Below are 18921 nucleotides of genomic sequence, written 5' to 3'. Positions count from 1 at the left end.
GCTTGGACAGATCTATTCCCCCAGCTGTTTTGCTGTACAGCCACACGAATAGCTGGGTTTGCACAGCAGTGGGAACAGCATGGTGCTGCTTAAGCTGGCATTGCCACCTAAGAAACAGAACCCTTAGCATAGTGTCCTTTGGATCCTGTCCCTTCCTAAACCTTCCACAGGATTTCTTCTGGCCTTGCTTTCTGGGGGAGGGGAAGAAGTAGAAAGAAACAGTCAATTAGCACTAACATCTCTGAATTAGGATTTTTTCCAAGTAGCAGTTTATTCAATATTTGATGGACCATTCAATCCCAGGTTGGATGCAAACATTTGCAGTCTTCTTAGAAGAAAAGCTTAACTCATTTCTCCACTTAGCTGCAGATTGCTGAGGGGTTGGGGAAACTGGGGCATACTTATGAATGTAAAAATATCACCATTATGTTTCATGTTTTCCACACCTTAAATGTTCACTTCATGATGCACATACCATATTGCTTCCCAGAACACCCAGATTAGGGCTCTTTTGCAGTCTGCAAAATTAATTAAAAGCTTAGAAACAAGGGGGCTGAAAGAGCATATTCCTGCTAAAGCTTTGCTGGTCAGTGGTGTCTGCAGACTAATTAATCCTCATGTCTTGATCAATTGACTCATGCCATAATGATCTCATACTTTTCCCATTCAATATCAGAATATTTTTAATGATTGGAAATCTCTGGCTCTGGCTGTGTTTTATACCTTGTGTCATCTCTTAGACTTCAGGAAATTTTTTAGCAAGAGTTTCCACCTTTCATTGGAGCTAACCAAAGGGCTCCTCAAACTGTATGATTCTTTAGCAGCATCTCCCAGAATGAACCCACTTGGGAAAAACGAAATAAATCAAATAATATAGGCAAGGATGTAATGCAGACAATTCACAATAATAAAGTAGCTACATTAGTCTCAAAACAGCAATTCAAAGGAGCCTAGGATTAAGCAAATACTGTATATGTCAGTTCATTTGCACCATCTGCTGAACCAAATATCAGAAGGGGAAAGGATAGTAGACATGTGGGACTGTGTGTTGAAATATAGTTGGAAAAAGAAAATCGTTTCAGAAAGCTATGAAAACAAAAATCTGGGTGCTTACAAGTCTGCAGCCAGGAGAGGGAAGGAAGAATGATGTCATTTCATAGACCTCAGAGATTTGATTTTTTCATTTACCATTTTTAGGAGTGAGGGAGGTTGTGAAGCTTAATATCGTCTACTCTGGAGTCTGGTTCAGATAGCAATTGCTATTTAACTATAGGAAACACAAGCATGGAAATTATTACACAGAAAACGAGAAGCACAGGTTTTTAAAATGTGCTTGGATGCTGTGAGTGAGTACATGCAAAGTTTGGGCTTGGACACAGTCACCAGGATACAGACACAGACTGACTGTGGTTTAGATGGTTTAGACATTGTAGTGGCTTACTAAGAATCTGTTGTGTTGACCAGGGTGGGTGAGAGACATTTGGAACCCTTCAGATGATCTTTGGATCAATAGTGTTACTACAAATGCTTCCCTGGAAAATATGATCAAAAGCTGCGAAATTCTATTGTTCAGATACTATTGTAAAATATGTGTATTAGTCAAAAGATGATATTGGATTTGTGCATTGCCAAACATAGGAACAATAAAACAGGGGAAAAAATCCCATTATTCTGGTAGTCTGGGAAGTGCTGGTGCATCTCTCTGAAGTGTCATACGGTGTATTAGCATATACCAACCCATTTCAACTCCTCAAAATATGTGTTTATTTCTCTTCATCAAGACTGCTTAAATATTGGAAGCTAAAGTTTTTTCCTTGTAATATAAATTGCTATAAGAAATGTAAATGAATTGTTACTTATTTAATTGATAATAATTGCACTTCACAATCTGTGCCACAGAAGATGGCTCTGGAAGTCAAAAGACATTTGCACAGAAGTTTAACTTGATGATTATGTAAGAATTCCTATGTAAGATGACACATAAGAGCTGCAAATACTGTCCCATCTTTAAAGACTTGAAAAATTCTGGTTTAGTTGCAAGAAAAAAAAAAGAAAAAAGAAAAAAAAAAAAAAGGAAAGGAATTTTCTGTGTCCCTTGTTTTGGTGTTGAATAGGACAGTATTCTGGAATGTGACTGTAAAAATTAGAAAGGTCTCTTTAAAATGAGTAAAAAGTAGTCATTGTTTAGTTTAAATTTCAGTTCTTATAGTGTCAGAACACCTCAAAAATACTCATAAAAGTATCATTGATTCACAGATAGATGGTGTTAAAGGACATAAAGCATCAGCAAAGAATCCAGTCAGACTTTGTGTATATCACAGGGCGTTGTATTTTACTGAATTACTGCCAAACTGAGCCTAGTGACTTCCATTTCACTGAGACATAACTGGTGTTTGGCAAGAGCAGAAAGTATCCTCGCAGTACCCATTTCAAATTATGGAATTATTAGTTTCCTTATTATATAGATGGGATATAGAGTAGTTCAGGGAACCATTGGAAGGTCTTTCTGGATGCTGCATGCTCTACCAAGAGGCTATTTTCTCATGGAAAAAAAAAGAAAAGAAGAAAACACCACAGGAATCTTAAGGTCTCAGTAACTCCTTCTCCATAAAACTGACTTCTCCTGACACTGGGGGTGATAATGAGAATTTGACGATTGTTCTGTGACTTGTGTGATATTTTCAGTCCTGGCTGGAACACATTAAAAAGCTGTTTTGAACATAGAGGATACATTACTGTGATCACACTAGCAAAAAAAAGTTCAAAATCTGTCCTTGCTCTCTAAAAGCACTGCACTGCGTGAAGAAAATAGATGGGTTAGCATAGGCAAAATTACACAAACCATGTGCCAGAAGTGAAATTCACATTACCTTGCTCCCATAATAAAGTGTAAATTGTATTCTTTTAATATAAATAAAGTATAAAAAGCCAAATCATAATTGTTTTTGTAGTCGTAGTTTCCAGTGACATACACTGTGTCTTGTGAACTTCCAAAGACATTGTGACCACTCTGAAAACAACAGCTGTACTGTCACCAGCAGCACTGGGACCCACTGCACACTGACTGCATGCATCAGTAATGTATGGACAGTGCTATTTGCAAGAGATCACACATTTTGTAACTTCCTGATCCAGAAATGTAGCTCTGTCCAATTAGTCCAGTTTCTCTTAGCTATGGAAAACAAACTGGGCATTCCAGTCACCAGATCTGCAGCTGTCATTGTGTAGATGATGTTCTTGGCATAACTTTCTCTGGCTGCATTTCTGCTGGTAAACCAGACAGACCTATGACACTGTTGAGAGCTGGCATATGAATATCCACCCAGGTGAGCTGTTGGCACATTTTCGCAATTTATCCCGTGCCACCTTGCTCTCTCCCAGACGTATCTTGGTGCCATTCTTGAAGCAGCCTGGGCAAGGGATGGTTTTCAGTAAGAAGTGTGATTGAGGCCACCCTCTGCTGGCAGCAGGCAGGGTTGAGCTGTGTGCACACAAGTGTTGCACTGGCACATGCTCTGAGAGCTGGAGAATGGGCCTCACCTATTTCATTTGGGAATATTGTATTTTATAATGTACCCATAAGTCTGTGGTTCCATGCCCATTAGTAATGTATCCTTGTGCATTGGATCATCAAGCCATATAAACTTAGAATGGACCAGATAAGAGCAAAATTACATTTCTGTCATATTAACAGAGCATCCATTGTGGAATTTAGTCTGGCTTTTTTGTCTGTGCTGACCAATACCTGACCTGATGCTGATATCAAACTGGCAGATGATTCCTTATATGGCATGAAGCATTCTGATATAAAAGTAATTTGTCAAATATTTTCAAAAAATATTGAACTGGTCAAATTCATTTCTACAAGCACAGCTCTCTGGATTACCAATACCCAGGAGTTTTAACACCAGGGCTGCTGTGCTACTGAAGCACAACCTTAGTCACACAGTTAACAGCACTGAGAGCAGTGCTGCACTGCAGTTGGTAGCACTGATACGTACACAGAAGACCTTTTTCAATATTGCTGTTATTGAGAACTTCAAATGAATGGGTGCATTTGAAAGACTTCCCAGGAAATACATTTCCTTTTCAGCTGGCAGCTCAGTTATTCATCTAAGTAGTCTGTGGATTAAGTAATTTGACAACCTCTGAAAGGTTTCTTTTTGTAAAACAGTTGTGTGTTATTGCTCTCTCCTTTTTCCATTTCACCTGTACAACTAACCCAGAAATTCAACAAAGACATATCAAGACAGACACTGGGACCAGACAACAGCCACACCAAGTTGTGTGTGATAATGCTGGTAACTATCATTGAACGGGCTCGTATACCAGAGAGGGAAAAACAGAAGCTGGGAAAGGGTTAAGAAGATTGTTTTTTCCTGTTTTTTTTTAACTGACTTCTTGATACAAGTCTCCCTAGACATGGACAAGGAAGGAGTACAGATCTTAGTCAGTTCATGTCTCAGAAGATTAGTGCAGGGGAAGCCAAGTTGAGGTACAGCATCATGTGTTATAACACAGTTGAATAAATGGTATCTAATTTATTAAGCAACCAGGCAGATTGGGCAATCTGATTTTTCTAAATGTGTGGGAACTGTCAGTTCATTGGTATTGTTGGTACTTCTCCATCTTTATGTTTATGCTATGCTGCAGTGTGAGGTGGGTGGGAAGAGGCTGGACTATCCCCATTTGGACATGGCTGCCATGTCACGGCACTTTTCCCTCTCAGGAAGAATGTTAGCTTTGTTTCCCTGAGGGCTGCTTTCTCAGCACAGACACTCGGACCCCAAAGCACTTGTGAGAGTGGATGGTGTAAGGCAGTGCCATTGCTGTACACAATGCCCCCACAGAGCTGCAGTCATTCGGGGAAGCAGGGACTGCACGTGCCAGTGTGTTTTACCTCCACCTGATCATCATATCCACCCACCTTAAATTCCATCTCTGTTTTTTGTATAGATCCTGACAGAACAGCTCAAGTACACTGTGTACAGTTAGAGGACAAGTATTGATTTTGCTGTACCTGAATAAAATCCTTAACAGAAAAACAAACCTAATGTTAGTGGTTTGGTTTTCATCTCTTTTGACTTTTGTGCGTGGGCTTCTGTACTCACCATCTAGCATTTGATCCATGTGAAGTATAGAGTTGCAGTTTGATTTTTAAGATGTGCACGACCCAGGTTGTGATCTGTGCAGGCACAATTTCAGAACCAGTAAATAATTTTGCCTATGTTTTATTGCCTGTATTTAATTGAAGTGCAAAGTAATAATTTCCTTCCTACCTACAAATCAGAGGATCAGATGGGCAGTTATTACATTTTTCTGCTGTAATTATCAGGAACAGCTGATACATCAGCATTACCAAAAAGATTCAAAATATAGCTTATCTGCACTTCACTGGGCCAAGGGACAACTAGCCTGATCTGAAGTGTATCCTTATGTATTTTGAAGATGTAGCTCTGAATTAAGATTATTAAAGCACTATTTTAATAATAAGTATAGTGTACATTAGTTGTGTTGCTAACTATAGTGTCATGAAAACAGTTGAAGCATTATTAATGTACATGCTATCAATACTTAAAAGCATCATTGCCTGATGGTGATAATAAAGCTTCACTAGGGGATGATCTATGACTGCAAGCATTAAATACTCCCTACTTTAAAGTCATTAATCCCTACTTTCTTCGAATACGTTTAATTAAAAAGTTCCATTTTCCAGTAATTGCTGTTTTTATATAACCTCAAAATGGAATGTTATTCAGACACAAGGTCTTTTATATAAACATCCATCTGTCCACAGCGTAACAGTGCTGGGACAAGTTTTGTGGATTGGGTGAGAAGTGAAGAGATTACAGAAGACTCTGTGTCCCTGTAAGAACTGTGAACTTTTGTCCTCTGTGTAACAGCTCTGGAGGATTTTTGCCTTCAGAATTTTGGTACCAAACAAGGGAATTGCAGAGTCAATAGGAGAGCAAATCATGAAACAATGGACTTAATGCCTAGTGGACTTGCATTATTAGTTTATAAAGCAAAGCTCCTTCCTTATTCCTTTTTTCCTGTGTCAAGCTCTGCACTGTAAAGTATCATGCTTTCTATTTGAACACAGAATTAAGCAAACCTCAACTGCGTGTATAAAAATACATACCCATATACATATCCTCTGTGCCTCAGGCTGAAAGATCTCTAATAAAAAGAAAATATGTTGGTATTAATAAGATTGGCATTCAAAAAGTATGAAATAAATGCATGGAAGTTTGTCAGCTTATTAATCATTCCATTACAAGTGGTGTTTTTACTTTCATTGCTCGAACATCTAACCACAGTTCATCGGCTACAGGCCAAGTTAGCTTTTGCATTGGCACATTATCATGCGGTGTAGTTCTGTACTTCTCTTCCATTTATTAATGCTGCAGACTTCCTACAATTCAGGCTAAAAATAGAACTGGTTATGTGAAAAACACTGCATTTGTGCTTGAGCTGCAGTATAGAAACAAGAGGATTTTATATGGATGGGGGAAGAGATTCATGACACAGAAGAGCTAGCTGCTTATACTCTGGAAAAAGCTTTCTTTTTGCTAGGTTGTAGGTAAAATTAGAGTTGCTATGCACATGTTAGTCTGAAGGATGAATCACAGTTGTATTGCCTCAGTTTGTATGAATCTTCATGTGTATCTATTGTATGAAGGAAAGATGATTTCTTGTACAAGGAAACATGAAAATAGCACAATGTATGGAAGTGAATTTGTAAAATCAAAGGCGAAGGTGATGTTTTGGTTTTCAATATAAAGACTGTCTTCATCTGTGGCACCTGTTTTGAAGTAGCCTCAAAAATTACACAGTAAGCCAAAACTTCGATCTCACCACTAAATTTTTAGACTTGCATTTTGGCCAGGCATAGCATCTCCTATTGTTCCACTTTCAGTATCTTTAAATCAGCATTTGCTGTCTGCAGACCACTTCACCATGAAAACATTTCTAAACTTATTTCCAAGTTACAATACAGCTGCACACTAAAAATGGTCAGCATTCAAATGCAGTCCCTACACTCGTGATCTTTTTTATAATGCTGTGATTTGTTTTGAATCAGCAGTAGTTTGAACAAGACAAACAACATACCGGATTCCATCTGAACCTAAGGGAGCTGCCAGGGACACAGGTGAAGAGTGACAGTGGATGCATTTCATAGTCAAAATGAAAAGCGGCAAAACTGATAAGGTCTCATTGTTGCACAAATAGAAAAGCTAACAGTTTGCATATCAGAAATATCAGGTGTTAGGATTTAACTCAGAACTGCTGAATTTGCCTTGTTTGCCTTTGGAGAAATAGAGAGGAAGGAAATGTCATGCAGCAACATCACACGTGATAGTGATGGGAGACAGCAAACAAGGAAATAGACCTTTCCGATGCTGTTTCCTAGAGATACTGTTTGGACCGGCGGTGATGGTGGATTATTAAGGAATTCTGATTATTAAGTATATGCGCTTGGCAAAGAATAAGAGAGGAACGAATCTCTTTTGAAGTACACAAGTCTCCAAAGTCACCCTTGTTTTGTTTTTAACTCGGTACTGTGTAAGAAATAAAATCGGTGATTGTGTTAGAAGCAGAGGCAGCAATATTGAAATGAGAACAAATTGTAAGCTGTATGATTTTTGAACTATCAAGAGAAAATGAAATTAAGAAAGCTTTCAAATGTCATGTGCTTTGCACTAGGCCACTGAAACACAGTGAGATAAAACAATAGGTATTGGGTTTCTATGTCAATTCATAACCTACAATTGGATGTAAAAAAGGAGATATTAGTTCACAGGACAAGGCTTAAGTAAAAAAATATTTGGTACAAAGAGCTTAGTTCCTTCTCTTAATTACTACAGACCAGCCTTAAGCCCTACCTAATGGTGGAACTTCAGCCAAATCCAGTATAGGCTGAAATCAATGAATCTGCTCTGATTTACATTAAAATTTAATTTTGTCCTGACAAGCTCTCTGAAATTGATACTCACTGCAATACCAAATGCAGTATAAAAGATCATATCATGCAGTCAACATGATGCACTTTGCAATGTAATTTAACACTAATATTAAATTACAAGGATAAATTTTATGGTCTCTCTTAAAATCATTTAAGAGCTTAATTCTGATCTGAGATGTGTAAGACACAAATCTTTCCTATTGATCACTGACTATACAGATAGCTGTGAGAGAAGAATCACACAATATGATGGGCTGTCCAAGACTTTTTGTTATGATACAGGCTTGTGATTTGATGTATTTACCCTTAGGTTAGGATCTTTGCTGAAGGAAAGATGCAGGTTGTCATCATTGAAGAAAACACCAAACAATCGGTATAGTTTGGGTGAGGCCAGATTGCACCAGGAGATCCTTAAGGAAGATTTTGACAATTGTAAACAAGAGTTAGACAACTCAGATTAAAGGTTTTCATGGTTTTCAGAACTAAGCTCTGGGATGGGACTTCCCCTGTAAGTCCTTTTGTTTTCATTAGCTGAAAATATATGCAGCAACTGAATGCAGTTTGCCTGTGCCATTAGGATTCCAAGAATATCTGCTTATGTTATTGAAACCGTGTGCCCTTACTTTGTCTGATTTGTCATTGAGGGAAAGTAAGAAGATAACCTTCACTGTCCACTTTGGTGTAGGAAGAAGCATGAGCCCACCTGGGCAAACAATATTAAAAGCTCATAAGGTTTGTGTGATGCTGTGAAGGAAGGGTTTTTCAAAACATCTCCCCATTGTACAGAGGGTGAAGAGGAAAAAGAGCATTTGCTGAAAGGACATTCTTTTAATGTCTAGGCGATGAGAGGAAGAGTGAATAATTTAAAGTTGCAAAGTTCTTGCAAAGAATCAAAAATTAGAAATCTATTTAAAAAACAGTATTAAAACTTCAAAGGAAGAAGCAAAACTACAAACAGTGGAGCTCCTTTCTAAACCCATAAACTACAGATCTTAAATAAAAAGACTAAGCAAAATCACAGGGAAAGACTTTTTTCAGAGTTTGAGGGGAAAGGGTTTTCAAATAGTTACAGCAATGACTGAGAGGCCTAAAACATTTTTTAATGCTTAAGAATATGTTGAAACAGAATTCCTTACAGCACATTCTGTAATAAGCGTACTGACAAAGTGATAACTGATTAAGACATATGTCAAAGTCGTCTCCACAAATGCACTCCAGCATGAGTTCTTCCTCTTGGATGGGGAAAGGAGAGCACATCTGTCCAGTTCAACATGCCTTACATGGCATCTCAAAGGTGCTCCACACCATTCATTACTTACAAACTGAAGATGTCACTGTATTGGGTTTGCGTGGTCAGGTTTTGGTAGCAGGGGGGCTACAGGGGTGGCTTCTGTGAGAAGCTGCCAGAAGCTTCCCCCATGCCCAGCAGAGCCAATGCCAGGTGGCTCCAAGACGGACATGTTGCTGGCCAAGGCCAGGCCAGTCAGAAATGGTAGCAATGCCTTTGTGATAACATAGTTAAGGAAGAAAAAAAAGTCATTGGTCAGATGTAATTGTGACCAGAGAAGAGTGGAGTGAGAATATGCAAGAGGAACAGCTCTGCAGACACGGAGGTCAGTGAAGAAGGAAGGGGAGAAGGTGCTCCAGGCACTGAAGCAGACTCCCCTTCAGCCTTTGGTGCAGACCGTGGTGAAGCAGGCTGTCCTCCTGCAGGCCATGGAGGAGACCCATGCTGGAGCAAGGGGATGCCTGAGAGAGGGCTGTGAACCCATGGGAAACCCGTAATGGAGCAGGCTCCTGCAGGAACCTGTGGACCTGTGGAGACAGCAGCCCACACTGGAGCTGGTTTCCTGGTAGGTCTTGTGGCCCTGTGAGGAACCATGCTGGAGCAGTCTAGGCTTGAAGGACTGTGCCCTGTGGAAGACTGACCCACACTGTAGCAGTTCATGGAGAACTGTTGCCCATGGGCTGGATTTACGTTGGAGCAGTTAATGGAGGACTGTCTCCCGTGGGGGGGACCCTACACTGAAGCGGGGGAAGAGTCCTCTCTCTGAGCAGTGGCAGAAACAATCTGATGAACTGACCATAACTCCCATTTCCCATCTCCTTGCACTACTGGAGTGGAGGAGGTAGTGCTTGGGAAGGAGGCAGGGGTGGGGGAAGGTGTTTTTAGATTTATTTAGCTTTTCATTATTCTGCTCTGATGTAATTAATAATAAATTCAATTAATATCCCCCAGTTGAGTCTGTTTTGCCCATGATTGTATTTGATGAGTGAGCCCTCCAGGTTTATTTTTAGTTTGATACAATATGGGTGCTAAGGAGGCCCCTCAAATGAGGTTCTTCTCGGGGATGGGTGTGCTCAGCTCTCTGCAAAGCATTTCAGCAGCAGTTCTGCAGGAACACGGACACTGACAGGAATGCTTTCCAGGTTACAGAAGTGTTGAACCCAGAGTCCTTCTACTAGTCTGGGCACACTGCAGGATGTGAGGAACTGCAGTCCTGGTTGGGATGCAAGCAAGGAGGAAGAAACTTCTTGAACCGTAAAGGAAATTGGGTTCCCTGGTGACCAGGGGCAGGGTTTTGATGCTGTCATGGTGTCAGCACAAAGAAGGGCAGAATTAATAGCCACAAGAGCTAACAAAGTTTCCATAATGACCTGAATTGCTCCAGAGTGCATGAAGGAGAGGACACTGGTGGAAGCTGTTAGCTAGCTGATATGTAAAGAAGAGGAAAAAAAAAAGAGGAAAGGAGAAATTAAACTGGAGTCCAACAAGAATTAGCTGCAACACTGGTGATGGCTGTGCTGTGTTAAGATCCATTTCCTATCCACTCATAATATTTGCCTGCAAAACCATGTTTTTTAAGCTTAGTCTTACCTGAAATGAATACTGCTTCTTTCCATTATCACTATTGCTGGGAATTGAAATGGCTGCAGATATAGAGCAGTGTAAAAACATGATGAGCTATGTAGCTTGGGAGCAATTGAGCAGCTGAATACTGCATTATTGAGAAATCATTCCCTACCTCTGGGTCTTAGTGAGAAACTGGAGAGTCCTAGACTGGCATTCAGGGTAGAGCATAGGATGAATAAACATTACCGAGTGCTGAGTATTTGCTAGTGAATCCAGCATGGAGCTTCAGCAGTTGCATATCATCCCCCTGCATCTTGCAGGGTTGGCAACACATACAAAAGGAATAGTGAATGCCAGGAGCCTTGTGGCAGAATTTTTTCTAAATAACAAAATTATCAATGAAATTAATGACATTTTGTTTAAAGTGCAGCAAGCAAAACAGCCATATTTTCAAGTGACAACACATGAGAACCATTTAAATATATATCAGTAGTCCTCAAGGGACTTGTAGATAGCTATATGAAATTGTTGGTTTTACATGCATACCTTTCTATTGCCAAATTACTCATGGCTTAGTATTTTACTTCTTGTCTAGTTGAGATAGGAATCTTTTTAGGACAAGGGGCTCAATAGTTTGTAAAATACATGTTATCTCTGGCATTGTATAAATAATAAGTAATAAGCTGTAGATGTAAATGATCATTAATATTGCAAGTGTTAAGCTAGAAATTCTGTTTCTTAGCTTCTTAGGTGATTGCAAGTATAAATATTTCTTGACTCAGTGTGGTAAGCATTACAAAACATAGAACCTTCTCTGTTTTGGAGTGATGGCTATCAAGTATATCCCAGATCCTGTAGATCTCCCGTTATGGAATTCGTCCCAGAATCTGCTATGGTATTGTGCTACAGAAATTCATCCTGTATTTTTTTAAGTTAACACAAAATATCCACTCCACGTGATTTTGGAAATGTACTTAAAATATGAGCCAAGTTCAACCTGATGCAGTCCTGCCTTGCTGAGCCCTGAACTAGTCTAAAACAATTTCTTTGAGAGGCGTGATCCCATTCATATCAATGAAATTTTAAGTCTAAGTCTAAAGAAAGTATTTTGAGCAACAGTTTCAAACCTTTTCATTACTATCTGTTTAAATCAAATGTATTTAATTTAGGAGTTTAAAGTTTACAGTAGGTGTGCCTATACCATATTTCCAAGCAGTTTCCCACGTCCTTCTAGATACCAAAAGCTCATATTTTTCCCTACTTATGTAGCAAAACCAAGGACTTCAGTCTGTTTATACACTGCCAATTTAAAAATCTTTGGCGCAGAAGGAATTGGAAATACGGAGAGAACAGTAGTCATAGTAAACAGTCCAGGGATTACTCTGTGGTATTGGACTAACTTAAGCTATTGGGGCTAAGAGCTGCCTTTTCATTCTGTCCCAAAGATCATCTAAGGTTTCACTAAAATAAAGGATCTTATGCAGACTGGATTTTGAATATTCAGGTTAAAATTACTTTTATAACTTAAATTGAAGCACTTACTGGATTTGCTGCTTGCTACACTAACTACTGCAAAATTCCAAAATTGAAATATATTTATTCTATGTATACCGTTACATGGGATGTACGATGCACATTTATTTGCATCCACATCTCAGCAAGAGTGTACAGTGTCTCTTTCAAAAAGGGAAAGCAGGTAGCAAGAGTAGTAAGCTGAGTGATGGGAATCTCAAAACCCCTTCTTTTGGCTTAAAGTTTATCATGAAGGGAAGGAGCATGGATATGGTTGATCCACTGAAATGTACTGATGGAAGAGACTTGTATTTGACTTGACATACTGGGCAAGAACTTAAAACAATGCCAAATCAATCCCCTCCAGAAAAACAAGTATGTAAAAAAAACCCCTCATTTCTTTCAGTTCAGAAAAAACCCAAAACATTTCTCATTTATATCTCCATGTTTTTAATGGAAAACAAAGACAGTTTTAAAGATGAAAATGTTCTGTATTCACATGTGATCCTTAAAAAACACAAGCTATTTTGAGCAGTGAATTGCAAGCCGGCCAGTGAAAGAAGCAGCAATATGTTCCTAGGAAATTTTCATTCCTCCCTCTGTTCTGCAGAGAAATGATACATTAATTCTGAAAAACAAGCATAAGCAGAGAAATTTAAACTCAGCTATAAGCCTTCTCTATTTCTAACTCCGAAGAATGAACTTTACTGAGGACTGCAGAAATGTGTTCCTGTTTCAGTGCCATACTGCTGGGAGTGCAGAGCATTCATACTCTGGGCTTTGAAAGGCTTTGAAAACCAATCCAGGAAGTCAGACTTGGAGGTATAGCTCTTTCACAGAGACTGAAAAAATACCCATAATGTGTCCCCTTCCTCATCACAGGTGTATTAGTAACATATCATGGACCTCTGGGAATATATGTCTGTGGATATGCATAAAACAGTGGGCAGAGACATTTCAGTTCTTTTCAGAAATCCTGCCCCACTGAAGAAGTGGGACCTTTCCCAGGGAAATGCACTGAAGCCAGAATTTCACTAGTACCATCAACTGGAGTTGTTTTCTCTAGAGCATATACAGGATATGCAGAGGGAAGACTGCATTTCAGCATAGAAATAAAATGTCACAGAGTCGTTGGTTAATAACTCAGAATGTTTGTGAAGGATAAAAAATGAGCTCTTAAAGAAAGCACTGAACCCCTTCAAGGCTGCAGATTGTATTCCAGGTATACCTTCACTGTCAACATCCTACCTGAACATTAGGCAGTGATTAATACTCCCATTCAAATGGGGGTTTTGTCAGTTTTAGGAAGGGTTGTACATCTCCATGAGCTCTGAATTTTCAGCAGTTCCTATAATTTTCAAGTGATTAATACAGCCATTCAACGAGGAGAAGTTTCAAGCATTAAACAGTTAAAAGTACATTTCAGTAAAACTTCAGGGAACACTCTCGTTGCTGCCTGGTTCCTTGCTGGCTCATTCAGAAAAACTGATGTTACATTATGCATTAACATTTGTAAGTGTCATCTATATGAAAATTTTACTTAATTCCATTTTTTAAATTGTGGTTAGTGAAACTTTTGCTTTTACAGACAAAATGGGTAACCACGGGAAGATTCTTAAAACTTGCTTCTTTTGGTAGACTGTGGGACTTGTTGGCCGTCCAGCACTTACTGACCAAATATGTTTCCTGATTTAAAGAATCTGGCTGTGTGGTTATGTCAGTCTCAGCACCTAAGTATTGCAAGACTCGAGTCTCAGTGATTTCTCTTTAAAATGCAAAAAGCATCGAAAAACTGAAGGGCTGCAGTTCTTTTGTACTGCTGGCATGGAGGCAGGGAAGCCTGTTAGCTGGGGCAGCTCTGCCACCTGCAGCTCAGCGCCGGCAGGACCGCAGCGCCTTCACCAACCACCCACCAACCTTCCCTACTGCTAATGGAAAAAATCTCGTGGAGACAAGAGGTTTCACTGAAGAGGGTAATTGCTAATTAAATTAGCAATAGAATACATAAGCTTATGGTATGTAAAAGTAAGGTGAAAGAGAGCTTTCACATCGGTCTTTCTGCTAATCTTCACTGCTACCGGAATGAGTATCTGTTCTCGGAATAGAATAAAAACCCAGGATTAGAACAAAAATCATAAGGCTAAAACTATCCTTGGTGTGACTGGACTGATCTCAGAGATGAATATGGCTCCCCTTACTGATGAAGGCTGGTTTGGGCTCTGTTGATAACTGAAGTATTACAGGAAATTATGTGTGGATCCATATTCTCAGAACCTTCTAACCCCTGTCTGCAGTGCCTCCAGTGTCTCCTCATATAACTCCCTTCCTAAAACACACTGGGTTTTGAAACCTGTAAATGCTAGTCTTCTCCTCTAAAATAAAAAGTCATTAAAAAAATCAAATCCTTCCAGATGTGTTTTACTAACACACACAAAAAAACCCCAAAACCCCATGTATTTTATTATATTCTGTACTTTCGCCTCCCTGAGCCCTAAGGGTATAACATTACTGTTTTGTCAAGTTGGATCCAAGCCCTGTAACTGATGAATTGTCCATAGGATCCATATAGAACTCTAGGAAAATCACTGTCACTTTATATAGTACCAAAATGTGTGCATGCATCCCTGTGTGTACTGGGCACCCACAAATACAGGCTTCTCATGCCAAAGGCTTCTCTCTCTGTGAAGCACTGTGTCCATCTCTAGTGCTGTCTCCAACTTGCAGCTATGGCAGTGAAACAGCAATGGTTCTGAGTAATGGTCAGACATCACAGCAATGAGCTCAACTAAGAAAAGATGGCTGGAAACTAATTCTAATAATATTGGGACACTAAGCATCATGTGGAGTTCTTTCAGTGGATTTTAGTACTGCAGAGGGGAAATATATAATCTATTATGATACACATTGTTCCAAATATGTTTTAAAAGCTAAAAGAAACATAAATTTTCTTTCAACTTTGGGCCTTGTTCAATTGCCCACACGTTCTAGTGCCTGAAACATCCAGGCCTTCTGGGACGGCAAGAGCGACCTGGTGGATCAGATCCTGCATTACCTAGGACATTTCAGCTGGCACGAAACACCTATGTGTGGGCAAATGAGTCCCACCTTTAGTGTTGCCTGAGTATGGAGATTGGAAATACCTAATTGTGTCTTGTCAAGCATTGCCATTAAAGCTTCTGCATTCCTAGGAATGTAGAAATTATTTCTGTAATCAAACATCATCACTGCACTAAATTCTTGATGACTTTAGGGTATTTTCTTGGGTGACTGATTTCAAGCTGTGAAGAAATTCCTTGTAGAAGTGATTGGTTTTGTTGGTGTTCCAAATATTATTAATATAGTACTACAGTAAAGTCTTGTATGTTTTTGTATTATCCAAGGCTTAAAAAAATGTTAAAACAGATGTTTTGAAGAAATCTCACAGAGTGAGACAAGGTGATCTGTAGAGAATAGGCAGTTTAAACCTCAGGCTTCTTCTATATGTCAATGAATGTAGGAGTTTAAAACATTTTGTTAGCTTTGTTTTAAGATGTCACACTATAAAATGATGCAGTTAACCCAGCCTGCCATTTACCCTGCTCACTAGTGGTTGAAGATGGCAGGTGGTTTTGGCCAACCAAGCTCTTAAATGCACCTTCTCCCTGCATTTTTAATCTTGCTTTTTGCAAAAACCAAGCTCAGTGGCAAGTTCCTCAGACTTTAGATAATTGAAGCACGATCTTTTCCTCTTTCAAGGATTTGGTTTTGAGTCACTTTAGATTTCAAGTAGGTTTCAAAGGTCACTGAAAAAGACTGTGAGATTTAATATCAATAATTGTTAATCCAGATCATTTTACACTTGTGCCAAATTCACATGAGCTAGGTGCATTTAAAACTATAGAGTGCAAGGCTCTCCTATTACTCAGGCATCCAAAGCTGACCTTATAATTTGCAGACTTTAAAAGGAGAAAATGTTTGTGAATTCCCCCAAACCAGAAGAGGAATTCATGCAAGTCCATACAGCTTCCAAGTAGCCAGAAGATGAGACTGTCCCATGTCCTACTGTAGGGCCCTCTGCGCTCATATTTTGACTCTATGCACGTGAGGTCAGTCAGGCATTTCTACATTATGGGTCTGTATCCCATTTAATCTTGTGTGTGAAGTGAAAGAGATTATAGACAGGATTAACAATGAAGGTATCTACAGGTGGCAGGGACAGCCTAGTTCTCAGTGCACATTACAGTCAGAGCACAATAAAAAATATCTTTGCCAAGATGATAAAGAAGAAACATTCTCTTTGTTGCCAACAGTAAATATATAGGGAGGAGTAAGTGTTTCATGAATAAAGTGTCCCTAAGGAAATCTTGGAAGACTCTACGTGTATATTTACATATTTTTAGTCCCAGCAGCAGTAGAGCTATGTGAATCTAGTGCTCTGCCCAGGCTAACTAGTTTGTTCAGAATTATCACAGCTATCTTTTTCATGCTTGTTACTATTTGCTCATAATGAGAAAAATTAGGCAGCCATGCCAGACTTTTGAGAACCAAAACAATGGTGTCCATGGTATCATGAATCTCTCTCTCTTTCTCTCTCACATACACACACACACAAACACAGAACCTGAGCAACCGTCTGCTGGTTTCAGAATAAATTGAATAAGAACTCAAAATACAACACCTCTTTCACAGCATAAACATATTTTAGGATTTGATGCACTTAATTTTTGTTAGATTATTGACATAGAGGAAAATCTGAGCCCAAAGTGACAGCAGAGATCTGATAGCAGCTCTCTGTCTATTAGATTATCTTGTATTTATCTACAAAAATATGTAAAAAATTCTATGTAAGAAAAAAGTCAATGAGGCAACTGCAGATTAAATTTCTGTAACTGGAAAAAAAAAATTTCTCATACTTAAGCTCTTCGTTCTCCCTGCTGCTTTATGTTATTTCTCTTTTAACTGCTGTTAATGAAAGGCTCATCAAACGGCAGTGCCAATACACAGTAATATTTAAATGCTGAATTAGTCTCTTAGTCCTCATGGCAGCTCCCTTTCAGCTATTTTCCCTGCATACTTTGCATCTCCATTTGTATGGATGAGAGTGGGGTGCACATGGAGAGAATGGAGCAAGCATTGATCAGCTCTGCAGCACAGAGAGAAGAATTTGCCTCCTGTCTTACATATTTTAAAAGCACCAAGGTAAAACATCTCCTGCTGAACTAAGTCCTAGATGTTCCTTCAGCAAAACTTGCTAAAATTAAGTCAATAACTCAAAAAAAGGCTTGGCTTAATTTATGTCTTTTTGTGGTTGCCATTCTAACTTCTAATAACTTGATCAACTTGTTGTCTTACTTTTAGTGTTGGTAAAAAAAACCCTGCCCCTGCTTCTAAATGCAATTCTGCTTTGAAAAGTGACTAAAAATGGCATGGAGAGTCCATTTTTATTCTGTGCCAGCTACTTCCTTCTCATATGTGCTCAGTTAGTAAGTGAGGAACCTTTTCCTTACTTGTGCCAGCCCTGCAAATTTCAGGTGGAACCTACAGGTCAACCTGGAATTCTTTTTTCTCATGTAGGATGACCGAAAACCAAGAATCCTGCAAGCAAGAGTAACCTCTCAATTATATGTGTGCAATTCTGTAGTCTTCTATGGCTTTGTGTGAGGCTTAAATGACTGGAAATGATCTGTGGTGATAAACAGGAGAGAAGAGAAATCAGCTCAGAGTTCTTTATGCTGGAAAAAAGCAGTGAACAGTGATTTTAATTATTAAGTGAACAGATAGAAAGTATATAAGACTATTTAAAAAAGAAAGGTGCTTGTTTGAAATTCCATTTTTTTCAGAAATCTCCACCTTATACATTCAGCATTCAAGCAGACAAGGAAAATAAAATGTTTTTCTTTGTTCTCGGATGTGACATTCATGTCATAGGAAGAGAATGTATAGTCCTCATAACACAAAAAAACCTCCAAAATTATCTGAATTATTTTGCATGCAATTGCAAGATAAAAGATAGTTTATGAGAAGTTCTCTTTGTGGAATGCAGCAGGTCATAAGAACACCGTGTGTACATTTTGCTGTATGGGAATGATAACCCACTATGGGCATTTTATTATTTATTAATTATTCTTTGCAGATTAAGCAATCAAGCATGAACATCTTCTAGTCTTCTGAAATCTCTGTAGCCTGAAAGACCGGAGTTGAAGTTTATCTGATATATATAAAAAATACTTAAGGTAGCAAACAGCGAGCAAAAGTTTTCCCAGTTCAGAGTTTTATCCTGCAATTCCAGTGCAGATTAAACTGAACTTTACAAGGCATCCTCAGTTGGCAAGAGTTAAAGAAAAAAAAAAACAAAAGTAAGATTCCCAGTAATGTAAATACTGATCAACTGGGTCTTTGCTTGGATGAAATTGTTCTATTCTGATTTTTTCTTCCAGTTGTGTGTAATACTGGAGCCAATGCAGGAACTGATGTCAAGACATAAAACTTACAATCTAAGTCCTCGGGACTGCTTGAAGACTTGCTTATTTCAAAAATGGCAGAGAATGGTGGCCCCACCAGGTATGTTTCATTTCCAGTATTCCACTTATTTTACAGTAAAATTAATGGA

General features: G+C 38.9%; 1 protein-coding gene across 9 annotated transcripts in view; it reads left to right on the top strand.

The window, feature by feature from the left end:
- The window catches only part of LDB2 (LIM domain binding 2), a 220138-nt gene that overhangs the window by 189761 nt on the left and 11456 nt on the right, over positions 1-18921 (top strand). For all 9 annotated transcript variants that reach the window (XM_027729466.2, XM_027729467.2, XM_027729463.2 and 6 more), the window contains exon 6: positions 18749-18872. In XM_027729466.2, the coding sequence (XP_027585267.1) occupies positions 18749-18872 (124 nt within the window). The remainder of the gene's footprint in view (positions 1-18748; positions 18873-18921) is intronic.

The sequence above is a fragment of the Pipra filicauda genome, unplaced genomic scaffold (genome assembly GCF_003945595.2).
Source record: "Pipra filicauda isolate LSUMZ 115617 unplaced genomic scaffold, ASM394559v2 scaffold316_size853178_pilon, whole genome shotgun sequence".
Taxonomy (NCBI): Eukaryota; Metazoa; Chordata; class Aves; order Passeriformes; family Pipridae; genus Pipra; species Pipra filicauda.
This window is presented reverse-complemented; position numbering and strand designations above follow the sequence as displayed.